The 16,871-nt window shown below is 44.9% G+C and overlaps 2 protein-coding genes and 1 non-coding gene across 3 annotated transcripts; 2 read left to right on the forward strand and 1 right to left on the reverse strand.

Annotated features, from left to right (window-relative positions):
* Nucleotides 1-10,214: 10,214 nt before the first annotated feature.
* LOC123130424 (CRIB domain-containing protein RIC10-like) lies at nt 10,215-12,090 on the forward strand. Its single transcript, XM_044550324.1, has 5 exons — nt 10,215-10,377; nt 10,561-10,646; nt 10,938-11,032; nt 11,172-11,259; nt 11,645-12,090. Exons 2-5 carry the CDS (start codon nt 10,589-10,591, stop codon nt 11,872-11,874), a joined length of 471 nt encoding a protein of 156 aa, XP_044406259.1. The 5' UTR covers nt 10,215-10,377; nt 10,561-10,588; the 3' UTR covers nt 11,875-12,090.
* TRNAC-GCA (transfer RNA cysteine (anticodon GCA)) lies at nt 10,748-10,819 on the reverse strand. Its single transcript has one exon. It is a non-coding gene; the product is annotated as a tRNA-Cys (tRNA).
* A 1,645-nt stretch (nt 12,091-13,735) lies between the features above and the next one.
* On the forward strand, nt 13,736-15,208 carry LOC123130425 (early nodulin-like protein 2). Its single transcript, XM_044550326.1, has 2 exons — nt 13,736-14,247; nt 14,373-15,208. Exons 1-2 carry the CDS (start codon nt 14,070-14,072, stop codon nt 15,050-15,052), a joined length of 858 nt encoding a protein of 285 aa, XP_044406261.1. The 5' UTR covers nt 13,736-14,069; the 3' UTR covers nt 15,053-15,208.
* The last annotated feature ends 1,663 nt before the right edge of the window (nt 15,209-16,871 follow it).

The following is a 16,871-nucleotide window of genomic DNA, read 5'->3' on the forward strand; positions in this document are numbered from 1 at the left end:
AGGTTTCAACCTGATAAGCTCAAACCCAAATCGGAGAAGTGCGTCTTCATAGGATACCCAAAAGAAAATGTTGGGTACACCTTCTATCACAGATCCGAAGGCAAGATATTCGTTGCTGAGAATGGATCCTTTCTAGAGAAGGAGTTTCTCTCGAAAGAAGTGAGTGGGAGGAAAGTAGAACTTGATGAGGTAACTGTACCTGCTCCCTTATTGGAAAGTAGTTCATCACAGAAATATGTTCCTGTGACTACTACACCAATTAGTGAGGAAGCTAATGATGATGATCATGTAGCTTCAGATCAAGTCGCTGCCGAACCTCATAGGTTAACCATAGTGAGATCCGCACCAGAGTGGTACGGTAATCCTGTTCTAGAGGTCATGTTACTTGACCATGACGAGCCTACGAACTATGAGGAAGCGATGATGAGCCCAGATTCCGCAAAATGGCTCGATGCCATGAAATTTGAGATGAGATCCATGTATGAGAACAAAGTATGGACTTTGATTGACTTGCCCATTGATCGGCGAGCCATTGAGATTAAATGGATCTTCAAGAGGAAGACGGACGCTGATAGTAGTGTTACTATCTACAAAGCTAGAATTGTCGCAAAAAGGTTTTCGACAAGTTCAAGGTGTTGACTACGATGAGAGTTTCTCACTCGTATCTATGCTTAAGTTTGTCCGAATCATGTTAGCAATTGCCACATTTTATGAAATCTGGCGAATGGATAAACAAAACTACATTCCTTAATGGATTTATTAAAGAAGAGTTGTATATGATGCAACCAGAAGGTTTTGTCAATCCTAAAGGTACTAACAAAATATGCAAGCTCCAGCGATCCATCTATGGACTGGTGCAAGCATCTCGGAGTTGGAATATACGCTTTGATAAGTTGATCAAAGCATATAGTTTTATACAGACTTGCGGTGAAGCCTGTATTTACAAGAAAGTGAGTGGGAGCACTACAACATTTCTGATAAGTATATGTGAATGACATATTGTTGATCGGAGATAATGTAGAATTATTCTGCAAAGCATAAAGGAATGTTTGAAAGGAGTTTTCCAAAGAAAGACCTCGGTGAAGCTGCTTACATATTGAGCATCAAGATCTATAGAGATAGATCAAGATACTTGATAAGTTTTTCAATGAGTACATACCTTGACAAGATTTTGAAGTAGTTCAAAATGGAACAGTCAAAGAAGGAGTTCTTGCCTTTGTTACAAGGTGTGAAGTTGAGTAAGACTCAAAACCCGACCACGGCAGAAGATAGAGAGAGCATGAAAGTCATTCCCTATGCCTTAGCCATAGGTTCTATAAAGTATGCCATGCTGTGTACCAGACCTATTGTATACCCTGCCCTGAGTTTGGCAAGGGAGTACAATAGTGATCTAGGAGTAGATCACTGGACAATGGTCAAAATTATCATTAGTGGAATAAGGATATGTTTCTCAATTATGGAGGTGACAAAAGGTTCGACGTAAAGGGTTACGTCGATACAAGTTTTGACACTGATCCAGATGACTCTAAGTCTCAATCTGGATACATATTGAAACTGTGAACAATTAGCTAGAGTAGCTCTGTGCAGAGCATTGTTGACATAGAAATTTGCAAAATACGTACGGATCTGAATGTGGCAGACCCGTTGACTAAACATCTCTCACAAGCAAAACATGATCACACCTTAGTACTCTTTGGGTGTTAATCACATAGCGATGTGAACTAGATCATTGACTCTAGTAAACCCTTTGGGTGTTGGTCACATGTCGATGTGAACTATGGGTGTTAATCACATGGTGATGTGAACTATTGGTATTAAATCACATGGCGATGTGAACTAGATTATTGACTCTAGTGCAAGTGGGAGACTGAAGGAAATATGCCCTAGAGGCAATAATAAAGTTATTATTTATTTCCTTATATCATGATAAATGTTTATTATTCATGCTAGAATTGTATTAACCGGAAACATAATACATGTGTGAATACATAGACAAACAGAGTGTCACTAGTATGCCTCTACTTGACTAGCTCGTTGATCAAAGATGGTTATGTTCCCTAACCATAGACATGAGTTGTCATTTGATTAACGGGATCACATCATTAGGAGAATGATGTGATTGACTTGACCCATTCTGTTAACATAGCACTTGATCGTTTAATTTGTTGCTATTGCTTTCTTCATGACTTATACATGTTCCTATGACTATGAGATTATGCAACTCCCGTTTACCGGAGGAACACTTTGTGTGCTACCAAACGTCACAACATAACTGGGTGATTATAAAGGTGCTCTACAGGTTTCTCTGAAGGTACTTGTTGGGTTGGCATATTTCGAGACTAGGATTTGTCACTCCGATTGTCGGAGAGGTATCTCTGGGCCCTCTCGGTAATGCACATCACTTAAGCCTTGCAAGAAATGCAACTAATGAGTTAGTTGCGAGATGATGTATTACGGAACGAGTAAAGAGACTTGTCAATAATGAGATTGAACTAGGTATTGAGATACCGACGATCGAATCTCGGGCAAGTAACATACCGATGACAAAGGGAACAACGTATGTTGTTATGCGGTCTGACCGATAAAGATCTTCGTAGAATATGTAGGAGCCAATATGAGCATCCAGGTTCCGCTATTGGCTATTGACCGGAGACGTGTCTCGGTCATGTCTACATTGTTCTCGAACCCGTAGGGTCCGCACGCTTAACGTTACGATGACAGTTTCATTATGAGTTTATATATTTTGATGTACCGAAGGTTGTTCGGAGTCCCGGATATGATCACGGACATGACGAGGAGTCTCGAAATGGTCAAGACATAAAGATCGATATTTGGACAGCTATATTCGGACACTGGAAGTGTTTCAGGTGATTTCGGAGAAAACCGGAGTGCCGGAAGGGTTACCGGAACCCCCCGGGGAAGTATTGGGCCTTAGTGGGCCTGAGGGGAGAGAGAGGGCAGCAGCCCAGGAGGTGGCGCGCCCCCTCCCATGGGGAGTCCAAATTGGACTAGGGGAGGGGCGCGGCCCCTCTTTCCCTCTCCCTCTCCCTCTTTTTCCTTCCCCCCTTCTCTCTTCCTAGTTGGACTAGGAAAGGGGAGTCCTACTCCTACTAGGAGGAGGACTCCCCCCTCCTTGGCGCGCCCCAAGGGCCGGCCGGCCTCTCCCCCTTGCTCCTTTATATACGGGGGCAGGGGGCACCTCTAGACACAACAATTGATCATTGATCTCTTAGCCGTGTGCGGTGCCCCCCTCCACCATAATCCTCGATAATATTGTAGCGGTGCTTAGGCGAAGCCCTACGACGGTAGAACATCAAGATCGTCACCACGCCGTCGTGCTGACGGAACTCATCCCCGACACTTTGCTGGATCGGAGTCCGGGGATCGTCATCAAGCTGAACGTGTGCAAAAACTCGGAGGTGTCGTAGTTTCGGTGCTTGATCGGTCGGGCCGTGAAGACGTACGACTACATCAACCGCGTTGTTATAACGCTTCCGCTTCCGGTCTACGAGGGTACGTAGACAACACTCTCCCCTCTCGTTGTTGTGCATCACCATGATCTTGCGTGTGCGTAGGAATTTTTTTGAAATTAGTAAATTACTACGTTCCCCAACAAATCCTACTCCAAGTAGGATTCCCCCCTCTTTCCTAGTCCAAGTAGGAGAGGGGAAGGAAGGGGAGGAGAAGAAGAAGGAAAGTGGGGGCCGGCCCCCTAGTCCAATTCGTTTTGGGCTAGGGGGGCCGCGCGCCCCTAGCTGGCCGCCTCTCCTCTTTCACCACTTGGGCCCATGTGGCCCAATAACCCCCCGGGAGGTTCCGGTAACCTCCCGGTTGCTACCTCTTGAGCTTGCGTTGGTTTTCCCCGAAGAGGAAAGGATGATGCGGCAGCGTAGCGTAAGTATTTCCCTCAGTTTTTGAGAACCAAGGTATCAATCCAGTAGGAGGCCACGCGCAAGTCCCTCGTACCTACACAACACAAAGAGATCAACGCAACCAACGCGATTAGGGGTTGTCAATCCCTTCACGGTCACTTACGGAAGTGAGATTCGATAGATATTATTTTTGGTATTTTTGATATAAAGATGCAAAGTGAAAAGTAAAAGGCAAAGTAAAAACAAAGCAAGATTAAAGTGATGGAGATTGATATGATGAGAATAGACCCGGGGGCCATAGGTTTCACTAGTGGCTTCTCTCAAGAGCATAAGTTTTCTACGGTGGGTGAACAAATTACTGTTGAGCAATTGACAGAATTGAGCATAGTTATGAGAATATCTAGGCATGATCATGTATATAGGCATCACGTCCGTGACAAGTAGATCGAAACGATTCTGCATCTACTACTATTACTCCACCCATCGACCGCTATCCAGCATGCATCTAGAGTATTAAGTTAAAAACAGAGTAACGCTTTAAGCAAGATCACATGATGTAGAGAGATAAATTCATGCAATATGAAATAAACCCCATCTTGTTATCCTCGATGGCAACGATACAATACGTGTCTTGCTTCCCCTTCTGTCACTGGGAAAGAACACCGCAAGATCGAACCCAAAGCTAAGCACTTCTCCCATGGCAAGAACTACCAATCTAGTTGGCCAAACCAAATGGATAATTCGAAGAGACTTGCAAAGATAACCAATCATACATAAAAGAATTCAGAGAAGATTCAAATATTGTTCATAGATAGACTTGATCATAAACCCACAATTCATCGGTCTCACCAAACACACCGCAAAAGAAGAAGATTACATCGAATAGATCTCCACAAGAGAGGGGGAGAACATTGTATTGAGATCCAAAAAGAGAGAAGAAGCCATCTAGCTAATAACTATGGACCCGAAGGTCTGAGGTAAACTACTCACACTTCATCGGAGGGGCTATGATGATGTAGAAGCCCTCCGTGATGACGGACCTCTCCGGCGGAGCTCCGGAACAGGCCCCAAGATGGGATCTCGTGGATACAGAAAGTTGCGGCGGTGGAATTAGGTTTTTGGCTCCTGTTCTGATCGTTTGGGGGTACGTGGGTATATATAGGAGGAAGGAGTACGTCGGTGGAGCACCGAGGGGCCCACGAGGCAGGGGGCGCGCCCTGTAGGGGGGGCGCCCCCTACCCTCGTGACCGCCTCCGGTACTTCTTGGAGTAGGGTCCAAGTCTCCTGGGTCTTATCCGAGAAGAAAATCACGTTCCAAAAAGGATTTTTTTCTGTTTGGACTCCGTTTGATATTCTGTTTCTTCGAAACACTGAAATAGGCAAAAAAAACAGCAATTCTAGGTTGGGCCTCCGGTTAATAGGTTAGTCCCAAAAATAATATAAAAGTGGAAAATAAAGCCCAATATAGTCCAAAACAGTAGATAATATAGCATGGAGCAATCAAAAATTATAGATACGTTGGAGACGTATCACCGGTTTATCCGGTATTTATCCGATAACCCCCGGAACTCATCCGGTGTCCGAATATAACATTCCAATATATCAATCTTAACGTCTCGACCATTTCGAGACTCGTCGTCATGTCTGTGATCACATCCGGGACTCCGAACTACCTTCGGTACATCAAAATACAAAACTCATAATACCGATCGTCATCTAACTTTAAGCGTGCGGACCCTACGGGTTCGAGAACTATGTAGACATGACCAAGACACGTCTCCGGTCAATAACCAATAGCGGAACCTAGATGCTCATATTGGCTCCTACATATTCTATGAAGATCTTTATCGGTCAAACCGCATAACAACATATGTTGTTCCCTTTGTCATCGGTATGTTACTTGCCCGAGATTCGATCGTCGGTATCTCAATACCTAGTTCAATCTCGTTACCGGCAAGTCTATTTACTCGTTCCGTAATACATCATCTCACAACTAACTCATTAGTCACAATGCTTGCAAGGCTTATAGTGATGTGCATTACCGAGAGGGCCCAGAGATACCTCTCGGACAATCGGAGTGACAAATACTAATCTCGGAATACGCCAACCCAACAAGTACCTTCGGAGACACCTGTAGAGCACATTTATAATCACCCAGTTACGTTGTGACGTTTGGTAGCACACAAGGTGTTCCTCCGGTAAACGGGAGTTGCATAATCTCATAGTCATAGGAACATGTATAAGTCATGAAGAAAGCAATAGCAACATACTAAATGATCAAGTGATAAGCTAACGGAATGGGTCAAGTCAATCACATTATTCTCCTAATAATGTGATCTTGTTAATGAAATGACAACTCATGTCCATGGCTAGGAAACTTAACCATCTTCGATTAACAAGCTAGTCAAGTAGAGGCATACTAGTGACACTATGTTTGTCTATGTATTTGCACATGTATTATGTTTCCGGTTAATACAATTCTAGCATGAATAATAAACATTTATCATGATATGAGGAAATAAATAATAACTTTATTATTGCCTCTAGGGCATATTGCCTTCACAAACGCCCTCTCCACATCCTTCCCAGCTGCTTCATGTATTGTTGCAAAGTGGCTCTGTCTGTTGACTTGTGGTTCTGATATGGTCTTCAAAAACGCTGGCCACTGAGGATAGATGTCATCGGCAAGATAGTATCCCATGTTTTTGTAGTCACGGCCATTGATGGTGTAGTTTCAAGGCGGTGATTCCCCATTACAAAGCCTCTTCAACACGAGAGATCGTGGAAGTACGTTGATGTCGTTGTGAGAACCCGACATTTCAGACAAAGCATGTCAAATCCATAAGTTATGTGATGTCGCTGCTTCCAGTATGATGGTGACCTATTTGGTGTGACCTTGATATATTCCCGACAAACCTTTAGGGTAGTTTTTCCATTGCCAATGCATGCAATCAATTGATCCGAGCATTTCCGGAAACCCTCTGGCCTCTCCAATAGGCAACAACTTTTCTGTGTTCTGCACATTTGATTCTCTTAGATACTCTGCCCCAAACACTTGCACCACGGCACAGACAATGTCAGTAGTATTCACGCATGTGCTCTCCCTCATTCAGAACATCTCACCAACGACATCCATCGCAGTACCAAGTGCAAGCATCCTCAGAGCAACCGTGCATTTCTTCTTAGTAGAGAAAGAAAGTTGGCCACGGTAATCCCTTATGAGCTTGAAGTAGTCATGATGTGCCTCTACTCCCTCCACAACACACAAAAATAATGGTTTGCGCATGCAGAAACAATTACGAAATCATGGATCATCCGGGAAAGTTGGGCCCACAACAAAGTAGTCCTTGTGCAGTAGCCATGCTCCGGAGACCCTATCTCGATGAACACTCTTCTCCCTTTGATTGAACCCTTGAAGTTGAGAATATTCTCCACCTGCCGATCCATTTCCTCTTGCATGCTCATGAGAATGTTCATGCCCACTTCTTCGTTCAAATCCGACGAATCGAAGAACTCATCTTTAATCATTTTATCAAGCTCCACCAATCCATACTCCTTGTCCGGCGAAGCATCAGAACCCACATTTTCCCAACGGATAAATCACAAAAAATGGGTCAGACAATGTGTCGAACACATAGAGCGCAAGGGGCAGCCGATAGTTACCGAACGTACCGCGGTGGCATCTGAGCCGGCGACGATGTCTGAAGTGGAGAGAACGACAAGGAGGACTGTTGTGCCAGTGCTGGCGGCGCTGAGGCTCGGAACGGCTGCAAAGTAAGGGTGGCGGCGAAGCCACGAGTCGTCCAACGCGGAGGAGGAAGAAGAGAGGAGAGAGCAAATGGATTCAATAGGTCGAGGGGGTGGATTTGGTGCAACTTGTCGTGGGGTAGGCATGTCGGGTGTGACGTGATGGATGCGCCTGGTCGCGTCCTGGGCTCCTGGCATCCCCCTATCCGTCCTACATGGGGGGTGCCGGTCAGCCCGGGCGTTTGAGGCCCGTTTGAGGTGCCCGTTTGGATCGGGTTTATATGACGTCTGCTCGGGTGTTGGGGAGGGGGGCAGGAGTTGAGGTGCCATGTTGTAGATGCTCCTAAGGACCAATGATTAGAAGTTTTTTTAGGGATATGCTTGGAAGTGTTACTAGTTGGGAGGAGATGGAAATGGCACTTTTCTTTCGAGATTTTTTTAAATAAAAAAACAGGGTAGAGAACGAGGGGGAAATGAGATGGGTTGACCCCAAGCGTGGTTTGGCGAGTTGGCGTCACAAAAAATAAATCACGGCAGTCCTTCTCATTCTTATATTTCAAAAAACAGGTCCTTTGCGATATGAAAAGGGAAGCATCGCATGGAGCGCATGGCCTCCACCGGGATCTTATCGTGATCGGCGAGCCTTCACTTTACCCTTCTCCCGAGATACATATCAAACTGTCCTGTCAAAAAAGAAGTTTCATATCAAATTCCTGCTCCAAAACGGATTCTGAACCTTTAAAACCGACGACGAGAAGATCTCCAACTTCCACGAGGATCTTTGTTTTTGACCGGACGGAAGAACTCCCAAGACCGCAACAGCTCCTCGCCGATCACATGACGATCATGCCACGATCTCAACAGCTCCCAGACCGCAACGGTGCCGATCGGGGTAGGTGCGAGGCATGACCAGATCCTGTCCGATCTGGGCCAACCAATGCACATAGACATATGCTTCTGCGCCGATCCCCCGATCCAACAGGCAACAGCTTATCCACACGACATGTCTGCAACTGCAACACTCCCGAAATATGTTTATTAGACAAGAAAAGGAAGTGCTTAGCTGTGCCCATTTCTGTCCTTATAGAAACAGTTAACTTGTTTAGCTTGCATCGATGAGTTCGTAGCCCATTGCGGCATTTTATATGCGTCATAATTGAGGGTCTGTGTGCCGCAAAAACCCGGGAAAATACGGTAGCTCTTCGTCACTAGGTTCAATCCAGAATGACAGGTGGTGCTGGACACCTGGTATTTCCTTTTCTTTTCTCTTCGATAATGGGGACCTGGTATTTCTCCATTTGTGAAATGGCTTCTGACCTTCCCTGGAGTTAAGAAAATGGAGGGTTCTGGAATATTGTAAATGGACACTGACATCAGGTTCTGATTTCTGATGCTTTTTTTTTTGAAAAGGAGGTTCTGATTTCTGATGCTGAAATGATGTAAATGGAGTTAAGAAAATGGAGAGTTCTCAAGTATTGTAAAATGGTAGTAGTAGTGATGTCTTTTTCCGGCTGAGCCTGCAAATGATGGTATTATCTGTTACTGAATTGGTAAGACAAGCAAGCTCTGGAGATTGGTTTGTGATGCTGCATGGTTAGAAAATTTCATGGCAGAAGCACGCAAGCAAAGAAGATAATGCAAGTTTTATGGCAAACAAATAAGCTATCAAGAACAAATATTGATGGAATGGGACACATCACCATTCCCCAAAGAAATAGGTCAGACGTGTGCCTCGCAAGAAAGGAGGTCTCACTTCATAGCTGAAGGTCTACATCTAGTTCAGCAATATGAAATACCAAGTACAAAACTAGCTGTGGGTGGCAATGGCATTTCAGATGGTCCAAAGTTGCTGTTGTGCTCTTAACTACATTTCTCAATGCTACCTAATACCAGCAAGACTACATAATGTCCTTTCAAGGCACTATGATTAAGGACCATGAGCCACATGCCTGATCTTAATCTGACAGACATGGGCAACCATTAATTCGGTCTGAAACTTTAAAGAATTTGACAGTGGAGAGGTCAAGTTGTGTGTAGTAAAACAGCCAGCCATTTTCCAGAACAATCTCTGCAAAACATTCAGCCTACTAAGAAAGTAATGCAGAAAAATAAAATTCAACTCCCTTGTTAAGAATATTTTGATACTAACAGTTTGAGCTTCCTACTTTTGTACTTCCTCTGTAAACTAATATAAGAGCGTTTAGATCACTAAAATAGTGATCTAAACGCCCTTATATTAGTTTACGGAGGGAGTATCATAGAACATCGAAGTTGTGTGTAGTAAACAGCCAGCCTTTTTCCAGAACAAGCTCTGCAAAACTAATGCAGGAAACTAAAATTCAACTTCTTGTGAAGAATATTCTGATACTAACAGTCCGAGTTTCCTTATTTTTTATAGTAGAACATCAAAGCACAAGGAAATGATTAGCAGAAGAACACAATCCAAGTACAGCTTAAACAGCAACAAGTCAGCAGGCATGAATTGGCCCCTAGAGAATAAAAAAGGAAAAAAAAGAAGAAGAGGTGCAGCCAACTAACTTGCCACCATATTTAAGCAGTCGTCATGCTACCCTCTCAGAAGATTTAGCTCCCTCTTCCTCCCTCCTCCCTCCAAACCAAACTCCTTGTTCTTCATCACCATCGTCAGGCTCGAGCTCGCTTTCTTGATTCGTCTACAGAGTGAAACTGGTTCTGAAGATTCAGAAATAAAGTCGGCTTTTCGGAGTTTTCGGGCAGCTTAAAAGTACTTGCTCTTGAGGTAAGCTATCTTCTGCTCTTCTCTACACGTCTTGTGTTGTATATAATTCCGGACCTCTGAGAAGCTTTTGTTTATCATGGCATGAGAGCTGAATTTCCCGAGAAGGCGAAAAACAGCTTAAATCCTAGCATACAGTTGTTCTGAATGCATCTGTGATCTTATTGGACATTTCCATTCCTGTAGGAGCTTTTCTTTGTGTAGGCCCTCACAAATGGCGGTAAAGATGAAAGGGATCTTCAAAGGGCTGAGGATATTCTCGCACATGTTTGGTAATAACCCCATCTTCCTTTCTTGTTCCTCGGTCCTCCCAACTTCAAATACAGTTATGTTGGTTTATTTTTTCGAAACAAAAATAAAAATAAAACGAACAAGGGCCCAACCGGGTTCGAACCGGTGACCTATTGATCTGCAGTCAATTGCTCTACCACTGAGCTATGGACCCGTTGTATGAATTTTGTGATAGATACATGTACTCAACTACTGTGCCTATGGCTATGAGACATCACAGAAATTAATGAATGTAATTTCTACTTACACATGTAACTGTTGTTCTGCTGCAGCTCAAAAGGAGCATGAGATGGAAATCGGGTTCCCTACAGATGTAAAGCATGTGGCTCACATAGGGTTGGGCACCAGCGACACATCTCCAAGCTGGGTAAACATGCAAATAACTTGAAGTCCTTTTCAAATTATCTTCTTGTAGATCATCAGACTTTATTATGCCATCATATTATGAGTCTATCTATTGTCGTCTAGTATTGTCACTGATGGATAATGTGCATTGATCATTTTAGATGAATGAGTTCAAGTCGTCAGAAGATATGTCTGCAGGCTCTCTGAGCACAGCTGAGCAGTCAAGGCAGACTTCTTGGACCTCTACAGGTAATTAGCATCCTCTCATTTATCTCTGTCAAGAGTTAAATATATCCAACATTCAAAAAAGACATAAATATATTCAGAAATGGATAAAGTTTCATTCAGGGGTGATCCCTGATTTTCCACCGTAAAAGTTTCACATCGCTTATATGTCAGTGTCGTGACGACGGATTTGTATATAAATTAGAACATATCGAGACTTTACCTATATAATACCATATGACTCTGTTATTGCAAAATCTGCATGACTAATCATTAATGTGCATAAGCATGAGAATCTTCCTGAGCTGTTTTCTAATGATCAGTAGTAGTGGCGTAGCACTACACAGTTTTCCCCATTGGTTGCCTCCATGTTTACTAGGTGCTGACCAGCAGTATTATATTTCTGCAGACTTTGAGCCAGCAAGATCCATGCTGCCAACTGAGATCAATTTCCCAGACAGACCAGCGCAGGAGTCCTCCTCCTGCCCCCCAAGAGGCCCCAGGAAGGCAAGGAGGAAGAAGACCAGGACATCGTCCCCCACCTCCTCTGCAAGATCATCTTCCTCGAGGTCGAGGGCCTCCTTCGCGACGGCGTTCGACGATTTCAACGAGTCGCAAAGAGGGCTCCGGGTCGTGTAAAAAAATCATGTGTGGCCACCTTGCATATAATACATGTTTCGGGTTTAGGGAGGGGAGGTGATTTGTGAATTGCTTTATTCTTTGTCCAGTTTAACAGATGGTTGGGAATGCAAAAGTAAGTTGGAAGTTGATCGATGTTTGTTGTCCATAAAGCTTTGGTATCGCGCAATCACAGATCTTGTTTCACATTGTTTTTCAAAGACACGTTACTGTAAAAAAAAGTGCTAATCAAAGGCATGCCTGCCAGAGTAATGTCAATGATCATGACATGTTGTGGACTAAGCATGAGACCAGCAGGCCCTGTGAACTGTTTGTTTTCCACGCCACCAGGACAAACGTGCTACTGACCGACATGATGAGATGCAGAGATGGTTCATCATGCCCATCACTTTGTTCAAGAGCCATGCACTTCCTTCAGACAGAACATGACTAACATTATGGGCTGCCACATTGGTCGGCTAACTTTGATCAGCATTTTGCAGTTAGGTCAGTAACAATCTGCCTGTTGTGATTATGCAGCTGCAGCCTGTCTTCCTTGAACTTGGGTGAAGCATATTTTTCTGGATATATTGCTCAAAAGGAGATGGTTTATAAGGTCAGGCAGATGCACGAAGATAGGTAGCCTCGCCAAAACATTGCGAGAATCTTATTGCGAACATAAGGTAAAGTGAGGCAAGGAATATATATTATATGAATAATAGCATCAGCATCAACTATCAAGTAGGAGTAGACAGCAAGAATCCTGTGCTATGTGGCACTTACCGAAAAGAAGAGCCTTACAAGGAGAGATCAAAAGAAGACTTTCTGAAGGATTCCTTTCTCAAGTCATATTTGGGAGAAGCATGGAGTTTCAGGCTGAAGCTGGCTTCACGCTCCATTTTACCGTTGGAGCTCGCATCGCGGTTTGAGCCTTGTAGTCTTTATGACCGTGCTCTGGCACGTTTAGCTAGGAGGCTTTATTACCTGGATATCAAAAAGTTTAGTACTAACCCTAATCCACTATGCTAGCCTAGTAGTACTAAAATCCAACGCTGTACTAGTTTTTTTCATTTTGAGAAACGCTGTACTGGTTGGACCGAACACTCTGCATTGTTCGTCCATAGTTGTACTAGTAAATCACCCTACAAAAATTAGACACTGCTCCGTGGTCTGGAAAAGAACTCTCTTTTTCTCTGTTCGCCTCGGGGAGTTTCACCGGAATTCCTCAGAAAATTCACATTAAAAAGTAATTTGCAAAGAATTAGCAAAATGGACTATGCAGAGAGCAGGGGCTGAAAATTTGGAAAGTTACAGTCAGTTTTTGTCCTCACCATTACATACTACAAAATAAGTGTCTGAAACTCCATCAAATTAACTGAAACACCCTTACACAAAAAAAGTAACTGAAACGCCATTGAAGAAAATTGGCTGGAAGCTAAAATAATCCTTAATGTTATGTGGCGACCGTTCTCTAGGAGGAAAACCCCAGCGAATCTGACAATGGCAGATTTCAGACAAAAATGCACCAAAATAAACGAAATGTCATGTTTTTTTTGTCAAAAATGTCATTCCCCAAACACTAGAACTGCCCGCCGCGCCGTTCGCAAATGCCATCCTGCCTAGCGAACGGTCGCTGGCTATTGCAGTCCAAAATAATAACCAGACACCTGCATTTTATCATGTCAGCTAGTAGGGAAAATCAAATCGTATGTTTCAAAGTTCAAATCGTATGTCGACCAACTTAACGGGACCCTGCCGGCAATGCAAAGTGCCTGCATCCTATTCCTCGTCGTCGCGCCACTCTCGTACCAAAGCACAAAAAAAAAAAAACGCATGGAGAACGACGTCGCCCATATGCAGGAGCCAACGCCCGCGGACTTTTACCGGCGCACAAGCCATGAATATATGCCTGTGCCACTCCGCAAAGGCTCCGTCAGCTCAGCCGCAGCATAGCACAGCAGAAAGGACGCCATTGCAGCCAGGGCAAGCACAAAGACAGCTCGAAAACTTGGCGGGGAGATAGTTCGGCTAGCTCAAGGTGTCCATGGAAAGCAAGGCACCCTCGTGAAGCCCCGGCAACGATCTCGAGGCCTACAAATACCCGGCGGCTCAGGCTCTTCCATCTCATCGAGTAGAGGAAGAAGCACTTGTGCTGTTGTGCAATCTTGATCGGTCTTGTGGCTGTCTAGCTAGGGAGTTAATTTGGTTTTGCAGTGATGGCGAAGGGTGCGGGTTACGGGCTTGGGTTCGCGTGCTTCGCTCTTGTGGCGGCGATGGCCGGCGCGGCGCAGTTCAAGGTCGGCGGCGACAGCGGGTGGAGCGTGGCCGGCGCCAGCAAGGAGTCGTACAACACTTGGGCGATGAAAAACAGGTTCCAGGTCGGAGACACACTAGGTAATCCACACACGGCCGAACACCTTCGTCACGGATCAAGATTTCGTCTGCCACGGGCCATGGCCAGACCTTCGACCTCTTCTTCTTCTTGATGTGTTATTAATGGTGGTTTTGTGCTTGTGCAGTGTTCGTGTACCCCAAGGACAAGGATTCTGTGCTGGTGGTGCAGCCGGCGGACTACAACGCCTGCAACACGTCGTCGTACGACAAGAAGTTCGCCGACGGCAACACCGTCTTCAGCCTGGACCGCCCCGGCGCCTTCTTCTTCGTCAGCGGCGTCGAGGCCAACTGCCGCGCCAACGAGAAGCTCATCGTCATGGTCCTCGCCGGCCGCAACGACACAGGCACCGGCGCCGCGCCGCCGCCCGCCGCTCCGGCACCGGCAACGTCATCTCCACCTCCGGCCGCTTCCAGCCCGCCTCCGGCAACGCCCCCCTCACCACTCCCCGCGGCGCCCGCTCCTAGCGCGCCTAGTCCCACCTCCGCTCCTCCTCCGGCCTCCGCTTCCGCCCCGCCACCGGCCTCTTCACCTGCATCTGCTCCTCCGACCTCGTCGCCGACTGCTCCGGCGTCCCCGCCTCTCCCCACTCCGTCGGCCCCGACCGGCGCCCCGCCGATGGCGCCCTCAGCGAACGCTCCCGCCGGCGCGGACGGAGGAAGCACGAACTCAACGGGCACGTCATCATCCCCGCCCCCCGCCGGCTCCAACGAGCGGAACGGCGCCACGCTCACGGTTACGGGCGCCGCGGGTCTCGCCGGCTCGGCCGCGGCCTGCATCGTCGGCTTCGCCATGCTCGCGCTCTGAAGCGTGACCGGAGAAGGGCGACTGCTACAACTACAGTACTAACTAAGACGAGTGATCTGTGTGTGCGTCGACTATCGATTGACCTCTTTGTATTATACACGTATTGGTTTTCCATCGGATGAAATAAGAAAGAAACAACCGAGATTCTTGAGAAAAGAGATCGATAGAGCTCGCAGGGCGATGCCTCGCCGGCCAGCCCGCGCGGCCGTGCCGGCGATGAAGGGGAAGCCGGGAAAGAGAGGCAAGCGGTAGTCGCGGCGTGCGCGATGGCCCGGTGCCCTGATCGATGAGTTTGTGCATGGGACTGAAACATGGGCTCCGTCCAATAACGCTGTTTCTTTTCCTTTTTATTTTTTGTTTCCTTTTGTTTTTCCTCTTTCTCCCCATTTTTTACTTTTGTTTTTTCCTTTGTTCTTTTGCGTAAAATACAGGAGTATTTTTATGACATGCATGAACACTCATTTTCAAAGTGTGAATGTTCCTTTTCAAAATAATGAACATCAAAAAGTCCATTAGAGCGACACGACCGGTCGGCACAAGAACTAATCACTTTATTAGTAGGTATAGATAGGCAAGGAATTTTTAAAAATACAAAAAACATTTATTTCTGACATCTAAACATTCTTTCTTGCAGCATGTCAACACATTCTTTTCACATATATAACATTTAGAGAAAACCATGCCAATTTTATATATGTGTGAATGTTTGTTTTCACTTACTTCGTTCACTGGATATGTAATTGCAGTGAGATAAATATATTTTCCAAGTCTTATATATAAGAAATACCACTGTTTTACTTTTCTTTCCTTATTTTCCTATCTTTCCCCCCATTTTACTCTCGTATTTCATTTCCTTTTTCTTTGTTATTTTGGATCTAATACATGAATATTTTTATGACATGCATGAAAACTCTTTCTTCATACGCGATAAAACATGTACAAGCTATTCTACATACATACATTTACTAGAAGTAATAACATAACCCAGAAGGCCCATGAAGGATTTAATGCCCGGTTACACATGTCCACGTCGTGCAGCAAAAAAAGAAGTCATTTTTTCTTTAGTTTTCTATTTTCTCAATATTATTATTAGTAGACTTTTTTAATTTTATTTATTATTTACTGGTTACCTCTTATTTTTATATTGTGATACCTTTTTCTTATTATTTTTATCAATCATGAATATTTTTCAAAATACATGAACATTTATATGAAGGTTGCAACTTGTGTATGCCTAAGGTGTCCCTGGGGTACATCACGACACATGTACATAAAAGTCTGGATGAAGAAGAGGGAGAAGAAGGATTTGTTTTCTTAGACAACACCATCGACGGTGTCACACCAGTGTTCCTGGGACGCCCATGGGAGCCGTATGTCAGAGTCCTATTCTACATGGCGGTGATATCAAATGTTGTGGTCAGTGCAGGATGGGGTCCGTGGAAGAATAAAAGCACATGAGTAATCCATCAAATTGTTGAGGTAATAGCACCCCAGGTACCCTAACTTGCATAGAATGTGATGATTCAGTCCCAAATTTGTAAAACTTGACTCCACCATACCCTAACTTGCATAAAATGTGATGATTCAGTCTCAAACTTGCAAAACTTGACTCCACCATACCCTAACTTGCACCTGGGGTGCTATTACCTCAACTGTGATGATTTAGTCCAGGCCAATCACAGCTCGACAATTGGCAGCCAGGTGGCTGGACCGGTCAGCGTATGCACTTTTCCAGAACTCTCCCTGCCCTTTTCCCTATTCAACCCACACTCTCTCCACCTGAATTAATTCTGTCGGAACGAATCCACCTCGTGTCCGT

The sequence above is a fragment of the Triticum aestivum genome, chromosome 6A (genome assembly GCF_018294505.1).
Source record: "Triticum aestivum cultivar Chinese Spring chromosome 6A, IWGSC CS RefSeq v2.1, whole genome shotgun sequence".
Classification (NCBI taxonomy): Eukaryota; Viridiplantae; Streptophyta; class Magnoliopsida; order Poales; family Poaceae; genus Triticum; species Triticum aestivum.

Excerpts from the sequence above, each read along its gene's own strand:
- LOC123130424 (XM_044550324.1), top strand. The coding sequence starts at position 10,589 with ATGGCGGTAAAGATGAAAGGGATCTTCAAAGGGCTGAGGATATTCTCG. Across the intron at positions 11,033-11,171 it reads GCGACACATCTCCAAGCTGG|ATGAATGAGTTCAAGTCGTC; the intron begins GTAAACATGCAA and ends TGATCATTTTAG. Across the intron at positions 11,260-11,644 it reads GACTTCTTGGACCTCTACAG|ACTTTGAGCCAGCAAGATCC; the intron begins GTAATTAGCATC and ends ATATTTCTGCAG.
- LOC123130425 (XM_044550326.1), top strand. The coding sequence starts at position 14,070 with ATGGCGAAGGGTGCGGGTTACGGGCTTGGGTTCGCGTGCTTCGCTCTT. Across the intron at positions 14,248-14,372 it reads CCAGGTCGGAGACACACTAG|TGTTCGTGTACCCCAAGGAC; the intron begins GTAATCCACACA and ends GTGCTTGTGCAG.